Source organism: Botryllus schlosseri, chromosome 4 (assembly GCF_051294905.1).
Source record: "Botryllus schlosseri isolate E-star chromosome 4, Bs_hap1, whole genome shotgun sequence".
Lineage (NCBI taxonomy): Eukaryota > Metazoa > Chordata > Ascidiacea > Stolidobranchia > Styelidae > Botryllus > Botryllus schlosseri.
This window is the reverse complement of record NC_137239.1, coordinates 4,023,445-4,037,391: the sequence shown is the minus strand read 5'-3', so window position 1 is coordinate 4,037,391 and position 13,947 is coordinate 4,023,445. Positions and strand designations below refer to the sequence as shown.

General features: G+C 42.4%; 2 protein-coding genes and 1 long non-coding RNA gene across 3 annotated transcripts in view; all 3 read right to left on the bottom strand.

The window, feature by feature from the left end:
• Positions 1-13,947, bottom strand: part of LOC145437891 (uncharacterized) — a 194,357-nt gene that overhangs the window by 88,135 nt on the left and 92,275 nt on the right. The gene's annotated exons all lie outside the window — the stretch shown is intronic.
• On the bottom strand, positions 1,479-2,424 carry LOC145436869 (uncharacterized). Its single transcript, XM_080314073.1, has one exon. It carries the CDS (start codon positions 2,230-2,232, stop codon positions 1,543-1,545), a length of 690 nt encoding a protein of 229 aa, XP_080170199.1. The 5' UTR covers positions 2,233-2,424; the 3' UTR covers positions 1,479-1,542.
• On the bottom strand, positions 8,882-10,387 carry LOC145436868 (uncharacterized). Its single transcript, XR_013914452.1, has 2 exons — positions 10,150-10,387; positions 8,882-9,074 (listed from the first exon to the last, which is right to left on the bottom strand). It is a non-coding gene; the product is annotated as an uncharacterized LOC145436868 (long non-coding RNA).

Below are 13,947 nucleotides of genomic sequence, written 5' to 3'. Positions count from 1 at the left end.
TTTTCAGGATTTTTTTTCGCGCGTTTTATTATTGTAAGATATCTGATTATTGGGTACCCTTTCCCAACAAAAATTAGGCATGATTTATAGAAATGGGCAGTTGGGCGTCGGCCATTACCGCACCATGACGCGCCAAGACATATGAAGTTAAAGGCTATGTAAAATGCGAATCCAAGAAGTGCGCCAGAACGATCAGCAGCGAGAAAACCTTGGGCGAAAAATACTGCCACGGTGCTGACCGAAAACTTCGATATATACAAATATGTGTGTAATTGTCCATGTCCCATGGGCGCCTAAATGGCTGGCACCGAATGTTCCTGTCCTGGCGATCCGAGTCCCACAACAAGACAAATGCCATATCGAGGGAACATTATTTTCCAGTTAAGAAATACCAATTTGAAATCATGTACGTCTTTTAGTTTAGTACGTTTTGGCGATTTCAATATCTTTTGACATAGCAGACAGGGGGTCAAGAAATACCATCATGTAACGAAGTCATTATATCAACGGGTACGCCCGAAGATGTTTTATTATTATTTAGAGGGCCTATCTATTCCAACACACCTCACTGGATCAGCTCTACCGGTAAATCTGATGATGTGAGCAGGAACAGGATAAAAATTGATAGCAATATATATGCAATTCCCGATCATAGTGGCCGATGCAATCATGAATTATAGAAATTTCAGCGTTTAGGGACGCTACTACTAAATGGGCACCCAATGTACATGATAAGCACCGGAAGAAGCCTAGAGCTGTAGGGGGGTCTGGGGGGCGAAGCCCCCCAGTAGTTAGTTTTATCACCCTATTGGAGGGTGGTTGCGCACTGTTGTCCGAGGGCCTGCGCAGTGAGTTGGCGTGTTTGCGCAGACTCTTGAAAAATTAGAGGGAACATTGGTCGCCAGCCCACGGATGACTTCGGAACCATGTGTAAAGGTGACGACCAAGGACTGGATAATCTCCGGACAATTCCCAAACTTATCATTCGTTGGAACTCCGCTTTGGCAATAGCTAATCTGTCTGGTGGAAGACGCCTTGCCCGTGCGTGTACTGGCTGTCCTGAAGTCACTATGTCTCGTTGACGACGAAGAGAACTTGGGGACCGACAGTTGGGGGTGCGTGGCAAGAAGCTTGTCATACGGAGAAGCTATCGTGTTCAGCTGTGGTGCAGGCTGAGCGTACCTGCTCACTGGGTAGGTTTTGCGCTGATTTGGGTTGATAAGAAGCTGCTTGTGCATGTCGATCAGCAAATGATGGGCGCGCAGGAAGTCGGCTCCGATGAGTGGTTGAGAGACGTCGGCCAGGATAAACTTCCAAGTGAATGTCCCCGCGGGGATGTTGACCGTCGCGTTTCTGTGACCGTATGTGGTTATTATGCTGCCGTTAGCTGCTTGCAACGGAGCGCGTTTCTCGTTGCATCGGCGTTCGTAGTTTGTAGGCGGTAGTGCACTAACTTCCGCGCCGGTGTCTATGAGGAAAATTTTCCGGGAGACGAGATCGTGCACTAAAAAAGGCTAGAATGTTGACCGGTTGCTCCAGCCATCAAGGGCAACCGGCCCTGGTGTTTCCCTGATGGGAACAAGGAGGAGAGCATTCGCGTGCTTTGTCGCCGAAATTCTTGTGATAGTAGCACATGTCCGCATAAGTACTGCTGCTATCTGTATTAACTTGTTTTGGGCGCTTTTTTGATATGTCAATCGCATATTCTGCGTGTGTGCTACGTGCGTGCCATAGCAAGTCGGCTCGCTTGGCCAACTCCCTAGGATTTGAGATATTTTGCTCGACGAGTGCGAGGCGAATATCCTCGTGCATATGCTGCAAGAAGAGGTGTTCGAATAGTAAACACGGTTGATTATCACCTAGTAAAGATAGCATCTCGTCCATGAGTGCGGAAGGCTTACGATTGCTCGAACGCGGGATGCTAATTAGTCTCGCTGCGCGCTCTTGTCGTGGAATGTCGAAAGTGTCAAGAAGGCGTTGTTTTATTGCTTTGTATTTGTTCTCCTGTGGAGGCTGCTCTGAAATATCGACGAGTCGACTTGCTGTTTCCTGGTCTAATGCGGAGACCACGTAGTAGAACTTTGTACTGTCTGTTGTGATTCGTCGAATCTGGAATTGGGCCTCGGCCTGGCAAAACCAGGTGCGCGGCTGAGCGGCCCAAAAGGCAGGAAGCTTGATAGCCACTGCGTTCTCCGCTGGTGTATCTAAACCTGCCTGATTCTCTGGATTCATTTTTCTGCGTGAACTATCCAGAATTCTCTGGATCGCGGGGTCACCAGTTAAGCGGACAAAAAGTTTATTGTAAGCAGCACTTGAGCGAACTGACCAAAAGCACAATCAACGGCTTTATATATCAAGCGACATGAAAATAAATGAATGCACTGTAAGCTTCGATGACCGCAGTGGTGGTGCCGCATGGTGTCGCCACAATATATTTTAAACCACAATTGTTTTTGTAATATTTTCGCCTGTAAGGTACTTAGTGCAATTTCTTGAAAGGTTCCGGCAATGGTCTGACTTAATATGTTCAATTTTTCATCTCATCTGCCGTGATATCTTTCTTTTGTTGTTCTGATGTCTTGGTATAGAACCTCTTCCCTTGCTAATCAACAAGATGATCAGGAAATATATCAAGATGTCATAACGAGAAGTGAACTTTTATGGTCATGTTTGTGCTCAAGTGTTCGATATGCATATACGAATTTTACCACCAACTGTTTGTGGTTGGGTGCTGTATGATCATCTAAAAGTTTTATTTACTACTTCTTAGGAGAAATTACATGCAGCGAACTCCTTCCTAATGTGAAATTGGAATCTTTCATCGGTATTCGAATATACCAGATACCAGATTTAAGCTTCTCGTTTGATAGAGTTACCAGGTATAACCCCTTTGTTGAGCCACCGGAAAAATCCATTTACCAGACAAAAGAAAGAAGACGCTTATGGGTATTGTAGTTAAGCCTTCCAGGGACAAATGTTATAGTTTTATACTCCTCTTTATTCTTGGTAGAATGACCAATAGATACAGGAGAATATGTATTTCCGTTGTGCAAAAGTACAATTTTTAGGATTGACAACACTGCTTTTTTGACAAACAAATATTTCGCATCATGTCATCTTAATATTGATAGAATGACTGAGAATGACATGGGGGTTCTTCATAGTCAATTAGTTATTTATGCGCAGTATAATATTTAAAAAGAACAAGTGAAATATTTATGGGTAAATACAGTAATTTTGGGCTTCTTTAGGGGTTTAAATAGTTTCTGACAAAGAGCCAATCTCACAAAACTAATGTGATATTCGTAATCAGCAACCTCAAAAACCCCAGAAACGGCTCTCAGAAGTTTTGCCTAAAAATTTCATTTTCATTCTGTTGACCAGTGTAATCTATCGAATGAGACATTGATACCCAACACTTTTGTGATTTTCCAAATTTTGGACAACCCTAAGTTCAAGGTTGCGTAGCATGTGCACCGTGGTGGAATAATGCCACTGATTTGACTTGCTTATTACCTCCGCGAACGACTTCAGTCTGAGAATTGCGCACGCAAATATCAGACTACTGGGAGCGAATAGTGATCAGAAGTCTGATATTCCCAATCGCTTGCGTCGATACCAATCAAAAGTTTATTTTGGTAGCGTGTATTGTTGACCTACAGCGACAATTCACCTATACAAAAGCCGGATATTGGTGTGTGTGTTTACTGATGTTATTCTATTCACACCAGATTCGTCGGATGTATATGCTAAATATCTTGAAGGTACAGTATTTCCACGATTCAAGGGCCATTTCATGCCATCAAAAGAGAGAACCTAAGGAGAACCTTGTTGTAATGCATTATAAAATGAATTGATATGCAGCAAATGAGTAACATTATATATTTACTGGGCTATTTGCATCGACTTCACACTGAGCGTTGAACACTGGTATTCGACGATATCCGACGTATGCTCGAGTTTTCACAAGTAATATTAGATCACATGAGCGTACACGGCACCGCCGCTGAGCGATCGGAGATAGTGTAATAAATACGCCAAAATAATGTAACAATGATTTATGCAAATACAGTTATAGTCTTGCATCATTTTATCGTCATGTTTATATATGTTCAAACTGTGAAAGTATAAATGAACACGAGTGCACGTGTGCATGGTGACAAATATAAATAGAAGATAACGTGGTACTTGTTGAAAATTGTTCATATAGCAGACTAATCAACCAGGTAGGTACACTGTAAAAAATAAAAACCTCGATTTACCGCGAAATGTTTGGAAGCACGGTAGCCAGACATTTCGTGGTAATTAAACATTACCGTTAGTCAATGTAAATTGAACTTACATTCGTCCGGTAATCTCACTTTACACGCCAGACTGTAATGTTACAGTCACCTCCGGTATATCCAATCTACATTTTATCCTGTATATTTGCCACTCAGACTGTAATTTTACCGCCTACCTACCTACATGCTGTCTGTGTAAATCAGGATTACATACCAGCTTGTAAATTCACGTACATCCCATACCTATCGCAAAACAACCTGATGCTAAAATATCGCAAAAGCTTCTTCACAGCCCCAAAACGAGATTGGAACAAACTGTATATTCATTCATGATTCACGATGAGAAGATTATCGATGGAAAAGTATTGCGACTGGAGGTCTAATTCTTCTTTAGGAGACATGCAGGAACACGAGTGGTCTCCCACCATCGGCCAAACTTCCAATTGTTTCTCTTTCTCGTCCTCATTCCTTCTGTGTAGCTAGTATCTTGCAGCTCCACTAAAAAGAATGGTTGCCGGAGAACCCGGCCTTTGGAGAACCCGTCCCTACCAACCCGGCCCTTGGAGAACCCGGCCCTTGGAGAACCCGGCCCTCGGTGAATTCCTCGGGAAATTTAGAAATTAAGTGTATTCACAAGTATTAATATGAATTAATAAAGTAATAATGTTATTATCAACTGATTTGTCGGTCTTGTAAGGAGGTCAGGGCATGCGTAGGTCACGCAGTCACGGCGTGATCAGATCACGTGATCACGGATTGCGCAAGCGCCAAGCGCTGGAGAGAACGCGACGTTCACATATCGATCACGCGTGGTCGGCTCATTGTTGAATTGACTTGGCGAGAAGCAGACGTGTGATTTTCGAAAATATGGATATTAGGGTTGCCGGGGGTGGGATATTAGGGTTGCCGGGGGTGGGATATTAGGGTTGCCAAGGGTGGGATATTAGGGTTGCCGGGGGTGGGATATTAGGGTTGCCGGGGGTGGAATATTAGGGTTGGTGGAGGTGGGATATTAGGGTTGCCGGGGATGGGATATTAGGGTTGCCGGGGGTGGGATATTAGGGTTGGTTGAGGTGGGATATTAGGGATGCCGGGGGTGGGATATTAGGGTTGCCGGGGGTGGGATATTAGGGTTGCCGGAGTTGGGATATTAGGGTTGGTGGAGGTGGGATATTAGGGTTGCCGGGGGTGGGATATTAGGGTTGCCGGGGGTGGGATATTAGGGTTGCCGGAGGTGGGATATTAGGGTTGGGGGAGGGGGATATTAGGGTTAGGATATTAGGGTTGCCGGGGGTGGGATATTAGGGTTGCCGGAGTTGGGATATTAGGGTTGGTGGAGGTGGGATATTAGGGTTGCCGGGGGTGGGATATTAGGGTTGCCGGGGGTGGGATATTAGGGTTGCCGGAGGTGGGATATTAGGGTTGGGGGAGGGGGATATTAGGGTTGCCGGGGGTGGGATATTAGGGTTGGTGGAGGTGGGATATTAGGGTTGCCGGAAGTGGGATATTAGGGTTGCCGGAGGTGGGATATTAGGATTGCCGGTGAATACAAAATTTCCAAAGGGCCGGGTACACATTTCTTGCATTTTTAATTCAAAATTGTTCGAGGGCCGCATTCACCGAGGTCCAGAGTAGTCGAAAAACACCGTGAATACCACAATAAGTAGACCACGCGTGCTTGATATACAAAAATTCCCGAGGGCCGGGTTCTCCAAGGGCCGGGTTCTTCAAAGGCCGGGTTCTCCAAGGGCCGGGTTCTCCAAGGGCCGGGTTGGTTGGGACGGGTTCTCCAAAGGCCGGGTTCTCTGGTAATCAAAAGAATTCATGAGTAAGTCGCTATAACAAGCAAAGATCCTAACCTAGACATGACATTATAAAGACTACTAAGACAAAGAGGGTAACAAAAATATAACAATTTTTGAAGTACCGGTACTGATACATTGTGTGGTGACGGCTCCGCCTTTTACATGATATAGCAGAGGTTCATGACCTACTTCACCATGCACTTTATTGCATGCTGTTATTTCTTGACCCCCGATCAGGATTGTCCAATGTCCAGCGTATCGGTAGTGGAAATATATTGAAATCGCCCAAATGTACCATAAAAAAATTCTTTCGTGAGGAGCACACGATTCTGATTCCTGGTCAGATTTAGAAGGGCGCTACTATATTAAAATCGAAAAATTAAGTCATGTTGAATTGCGCGGAGCGCGAAAAAAATTTCAAGAATAATTAAAATCTCTAAAAAAATTGGGAGTGAATTAGTAATTTCAATTTGCATGTCGACGGATGCTAACACATACTAATTGAATTAGATGTTGGCGGCCGCAAAAATTCCCATCTCCGGCAGCAGGTTTCCCATCCCTGATCTTATGTCTTACGCCATTGAATCCATATTCCAGTCTTTAACATTTTTGACAAATTTCCCCAAACTTGTTTGAAAATAGCAAAAAAACATTGGAGAGGACACAAAGTTGTTTCAAGGTAGGTTGCACTGAGACTAACCCTAATGCTGGTAGTGTCTACAGAGAACAAGGCGTCGTTCTGTACTGCCATGCCCAATTTGATCAGTTTTGGAATTGAATTGAAATAAATTGTGTTGATATAGGGTAGCTTAATTGAGGGCGAAACCGAGCGACCTATATTGCATCGAAGTCTGTCTTACGCAGTGCAGTTCGCCAGCTATTAACAACAGCTATCCAGCGCAACGAGCTTTAGGCTACTGCCAAAGCTATCAAGTAATGAATGACTTACACGTGGGAATTCCTCTAAATCTTCAAAGAATATCACAAATTTGCTTAAATGAAGTTGAGCGCGACTGCTGGAGTTTGAATTTGGCGAGCTTTCTTGAATACGAAATGAGTTTCATCTTCAACAATCGTCTTCTGAAAATGGTTGTGAAACACATGTTTAGTCAGTAATTCATACAGACTTTGTCAATTTCTCGCGTTCCCCAGGTTGAGGACCACTGATCTTATGTATTGAAGCGCATTTGAGGTGGCATGTGTACCAAACAAATCTAGCAGTGGATGGAAACATGTCTATGCTATGGCCCAAAATGACATAAACATACCAAAAGTTTCAACTACTCCGCGGCAGAGTATGTTAGGTCGACTAACATCCCAAAATAGAACAGAGAATGCGGCGAATGAAATATTTCAATCATGAAATCAAAGTCATCCCGGTGGTGTGCACATTCGTAGATATTCAAGGTAATGAATACTATGTAGTACTGTACCTTTTACGATGCGTATCCCAATCATCATTCCTAGGAATCTTCAACGATCGTGTCCACTTTCTTCAAGCACAAGCTTCGCTCCACCCCTTGCCCAAATCTCTATAATGGCCAGACGACGATACGCCACTCTAACGATTTCAAAATAAGTGCTATTCATCCGCTGACATGCCACCAATAATATTTACTGGTCACTGCGTTATAAGGTTTGATTTAGGTCGTTTTTTTTACAAAAACATTTATCATTACATCTAGTCCTTTTCTTTCCCATCTAATTGCGTATAAATTGATATTTATTCCATGTGATGTCACTACTTACCGTACTTACGTAACCAGACGCTGCTTGTGATGTCACAGTGGTGCGTTGGTTGTTTACTACGAATCTCAGAAAAATCAGTAACTCGTAACGGTAACCTAATGTAAGCTATTACAGGTCGCCCTGTTCGCCATTAACAACTGGTCAACTTAGCATACGGCGCTGATATTTCTAGTTTCCCGAACAATATTATACATCCTAAACTGATATTCCAACTCATCAGTCCTATCCGTGACAACGAATGTAACCAGCGAGACCGGCCGATAGCCACAGCCTTATAATATAATATAGTGGCTATATCTACGATTGTCAGTTGTTTCTTTTACCCTACTATGTACTGTGCTGAAATGGGTACTACGGCCAACAATTTCCGTATGACAGACCCCAGTCTCGCGAACGAGGTTGAATCAGGTCAAATCACCACGAGAATGATATCAGTAACATTCAGTTCCACGTATACATTGGCTGCAGAGATTTTCAAGCTAATCAATTTTGCCAATAGCCTGGTAAACTTCAGAAACTTCAGTAATTTTGCGAAGAAATTCTGGAAACTTGACTTTAGAGCTAAATTGAGGTAATATTGCAAATCAAAATGTAAATTTACAAGCTACGCACAGTTATTGGCAGCTACCGGTAATTCGTTGCAAAATTTACGGAGATTTCCCAGTAAATCTACCAGATTTTTTACAGTGTACACTGTAAAAAAAACACCTCGATTTACCGCGAAATGTTTGGAAGCACGGTAGCCAGACATTTCGTGGTAATGTAACATTACCCTTAGTCAATGTAAATTCAACTTACACTCGTCCGGTAATCTCAATTTACACGGCAGACTGTAATGTAACAGTCACCTCCGGTATATCCAATCTACATTTCATCCTGTATATTTGCCACTCAGACTGTAATTTTACCGCCTACCTACATACATGCTGTCTGTGTAAATTAGGATTACATACCAGCTTGTAAATTCACGTACATCCCATACCTATCGCAAAGCAACCCGATGCTAAAATATCGCAAAAGCTTTATCACACCCCCAAAACGACATTGGAACAAACTGTATATTCATTCATGATTCACGATGAGAAGATTATCGATGGAAAAGTATTGCTGCTGGAGGTCTAATTCTTCTTTAGGAGACATGCAGTAGTACGAGTGGTCTCCCACCATCGGCCAAACTTCCAATTGTTTCTTTTTCTCGTCCTCATTCCTTCTGTGTAGCTAGTATCTTGCAGTTCCACTAAAAATAATTCATGCATAAGTCGCTATATTAAGCAAAGTTCCTAACCCAGACATGACATTATATGACAATTTTTGAAGTAGCGATACTGGTACATTGTGTGGTGACGGCTCCGCCTTTTACATGATATCGTAGAGATTCATGACTTACTTCATCTAATGCAACGGTTATCAAGCTTTTTGTACATGCGCCCTCCTTGGCGATGGCCAAAGAATTTGCGACCCCTGCACTTATCGTCATGTCAAAAAGAGCACATCATCTAATATAAAAATAGGCTATGTTAATCTGTCCATATCCATTGCCGGTGAACTCCAGAGTCCGGACTATTATACTTTTCATGAAGGCCTATTTTATGCACCGAAATCGCGGGTGGCAATGTTATGAGTAGTTTCTGGAATTCCATATTTTCGCGCAGAGTGGAACGCGAAATTTATTTAGATTCACAAATGAATACCTGCTCAGATTTAGAAGAGCGCTACTATATTAGAATCGAAAAATTAGGTTATGTTGAATTGCGTGGAGCGCGAAGAAAATTTCAATAATAATTAAAATTGGGAGTGAATTAGTAATTTCAATTTGCATGTCGACGGATGCTAACAAATACTAATTGAATTAGGTGTCGACGGCCGCACAAATTCCCATCTACGGCAGCAGGTTGCCCATCCATGATCTAATAGTATGCATATGGTATGTCTTACGCCAAGTTTGAATCCATATTCCAGTCTTTAACATTTTTGACAAATTTTCTTTAACTTGTTTGAAAATAGCAAAAAAACATTGGACAGGACATCAATTTGTTTCAAGGTAGGTTGCACTGAGACTAATAATCCTAATGCCGGTACAGAGAACAAGGCGTCGTTTTGTACTGCCATGCTCAATTTGATCAGTTTTGGAATTGAATTAAATTGTGTTGATATAGGGTAGCTTAATTTAGGGCGAAACCAAGCAACCTATACTGCATCTAAGTCTGTCTTACGCAGTGCAGTTCGCCAGCTATTAACAACAGCTACGGTACCCAGCGCACCCAGCTTTAGGCTAGGCTACTGCCAAAGCTATGAAGTAATAAATGACTTACACTTGGGAATTCCTCTAAATCTTCAAAGAATATCAAAAATTTGCTCAAATGAAGTTGAGCACGACTGCTGGAGTTTGAATTTGGCGAGCTTTCTTGAATACGAAATGAGTTTCATCTTCAACAATCGTCTTCTGAAAATGGTTGCGAAACACATGTTTAGTCAGAATTCATACAGACTCAGTCAATTTCTCGCGTTCCCCAGATTGCGAAGCACTGATCTCAGATATTGAAGCAAAAGGTTCCTAATTTGAGGTGGCATGTGTGTGTGCCAAACAAATCCAGCAGTGGATGAAAACATCTCTATGCTATGGCCCAAAAATGACATAAACATGCCAACAGTTTCAACTACTCCGCGGCAGAGTATGCGGTGTCACAGGTCAGTATATAGGTCGACTAATATCCCAAAATAGAACAGAGAATGCGGCGAAAGAAATATTTCAATCATGAAATCAAAGTTATCCCGGTGGTGTGCACAGTCGTAGATATTCACGGTAACGAATACTATGTAGTAGTGTACCTTTTACGATGCGTATCCCAATCAGCATTCATAGGAATATTCATCGATCGTGTCCACTTTGTTCAAGCACAAGCTTCGCTCCACCCTTTGCTCATTGCTCAACTCTCAATAATAGCCAGACGACGATACGACACTTAACGATTTTGAAATAAGTGGTATTCATCCGCTGACATGCCACCAATAATATTTACTGGCCACTGCGTTATAATGTTTGATTTAGGTCGTTCTTTTCATACAGCGACATTTATCATTACATATAGTCCCTTTCCTTTCCATCTAATTGCGTAAAATTGATATTTATTCCATGTATTGTTCACTACTTACCGTACTTACTTAACCAGACGCTGCTTGTGATGTCACAGTTGTGCGTTGGTTGTTTACTACGAATCTCAGAAAAAGCAGTAACGCGTAACGGTAACCTAATGTAAAATATTACAGGTCGCCTTGTTCGCCATTAACAAATGGTCACCTTAGCATGCGGTGCTGATATTTCTAGTTTCCCGAACTGATATTCTAACTCATCAGTCGTATCCGTGACAACGAATGCAACCAGCGAGACCGGTCGTATAGACATAGCCTTATAATATAATAAGTGGCTATGGTGTAACCATAGTGTCCTATATGGTGTCGACACAAGCAAATCGCACGGTTCAATGAAATTGTATCACGTCACAGTTTCCATTTGGCTACAGGCAATTTGACGGTGATTTTTGACCGGCTTGCCGAGCAGGCGGCGAGAGTGGGATCAGCTGACGTCGCGGCAATAGCAATGTGCAACCGCGCCACAGAGAAACGCTGCGCTGTTGATACTTTTTCTATGCGCTTCGGTACAAGCGAGCACACACCAGCCTTTCCTTGACTTGTAAGGGTAGAACTGGGTCCACAGAATGTATTAGGGCCCTACCAATTTTCGCGCAATATCCTTCAGCTGATAAAGATATGTAGGCTACGTCTAAGTAGTCTACATTGGATATGTCAGATTATAATGATATCGATTGCCTTAGCTCGCTTGTTGCGTAGGGCTCCAGAGATGCGTGGCGCTTTTGATACTTTCTATAGGCGCTTCGCTAAAAGCGAGTACACACCAGCCTTTCCTTGATTTGTAATGGTAGAACTGGGTCCACAGAATGTATTTGGTCCCTACCAATTTTCGCGCAATATCCTTCAGCTGATAGAGATATTTCTAGTAAGAAAAATATACTTTCAAGTAATAAGATTCACACAAGACAGCAAATTCAGATAATGTAAATATACCATATCGTAGTAATACAACTACAGTGTTGAGTTTTCACTCTAGTCCCCATAAGCACCACGTCGGTGACCTTGACACCAAATACCGAGAAGGCGAAAAAGTGCAAACTCTGTTGGGCGGAATGGACAATGGACATTCAGTTATTCACAGATGCGAAAAAAATACTACAAATCCGTATTACGTAAGTTACATTAGGAATATAAATACAGGCTACAGAATGAATCTAATTCAAATATCTGTGATACCACTGTATTACTTTTGACGCAAAAGGTCTCCGGCATTCAAAAAACTGTTTGGTGATTGAAAAATGCCAAACCAAATTCCAACGTCAACGTTTATAGTGATATCAGATATATTCCAGTGAAAAAAGGTATGAATTTGGTGGTAACAATTTGGAATCATTTGGCAGGTATGGCCCGCAAGCTTTCTAGTAACGGATTGAATCCGGACAGCGATACCAATTTAATTCGACACTCCTGCTGTTAAACTTTATTCAACAATCAACATTTTACCTGCTGCATTCGCGGACCAAGTCCTAACCATACGGATCAAATAAAAGCTTGTAATGTATGCTCATGCTCAATGCTCCTTGCTCACACTTGACCATAAAAGCGACTATAGAAAGTATCGACACCCGCCATCAACAGCGCGACGTGTCTCTGGAGCCCTAAGCAACAAGCGGGCTAACGCAATCGATATCATAATAATCTGACATATCCAATGTATACTATACTTAGACGTAGCCTACATATCTCTATCAGCTGAAGGATATTGCGCGAAAATTGGTAGGGCCATAATACATTCTGTGGACCCAGTTCTACCCTTACAAGTCAAGGAAAGGCTGGTGTGTGCTCGCTTGTACCGAAGCGCATAGAAAAAGTATCAACAGCGCAGCGTTTCTCTGTGGCGCGGTTGCACATTGCTATTGCCGCGACGTCAGCTGATCCCACTCTCGCCGCATCCTTGCTCTTGAGCTAGTCTCTCGTTTCGCCAGACAGCATTGTTGCGTCACACTGCCAATCTACTCGACAATGAATAATTTGGGGCTGATTGTGGGGGTTCCAGGGCCATGAGTGGAATATAATTTATATTTTCGCAAGCAGTACAGCGTCAGCTTTCGATTGATACCCAATTCATCAAATTTAATGCTCGGCAAGCCGGTCAAAAATCACCGTCAAATTGCCTGTAGCCAAATGGAAACTGTGACGTGATACAATTTCATTGAACCGTGCGATTTGCTTGTGTCGACACCATATAGGACACTATGGTGTAACCATAGCCTTTACAAAGGCTATGGTGTAACCACATTAGCTACGATTGTCAGTTGTTTCTTTTACCCTACTACGTACTATACTGAAATTGGTACTAGGGCCAACAATTTCCGTATGACAGACCCCAGTCTCGCAAACGAGGTTGAATCAGGTAAAATCACCACGAGAATGATATCAGTAACATTCAGTTCCACGTACACATTGGTTGCAGAGATTTTCAAGCTAATCATTTTGCCAATAGCCTGGTAAACTTCAGTAACGAGTAACTGTCAGTAATTTTGCGAAGAAATTCTGGTAACTTGACTTTAGAGCTATATTGAGGTAATATTACATATCACAATGTACAATTACAAGCTATGCACAGTTATTGGCTGCTACCGGTAATTCGTTGCAAAATTTACAGAGATTTCCCAGTAAATCTACCAGATTTTTTACAGTGTATAGACATTCCTCAGATTCCGCTGTTTATGAAGTTATGAAACCACAATATGTTCATACACTCTGAAAGAAGCTCGAAATCAATGAGCTCGAACATTTTTACGCAGTTCACATGTTTGATGGATTGGATCATCGCCTTCATTTCGGTTGTCATAGATTTTATTTGCGTCTTCATTCCCCGGTATATCCTACTGGGCTGTCAGATGAGCATAGATACACTGCGGCGTCAAGAATTGCATCACAAGGTTGTAACAGCACTTACAGTCACTCTGTAATATATGGAGAAAATTGTAGCTAACTGCTTCGCATCAACACGATAA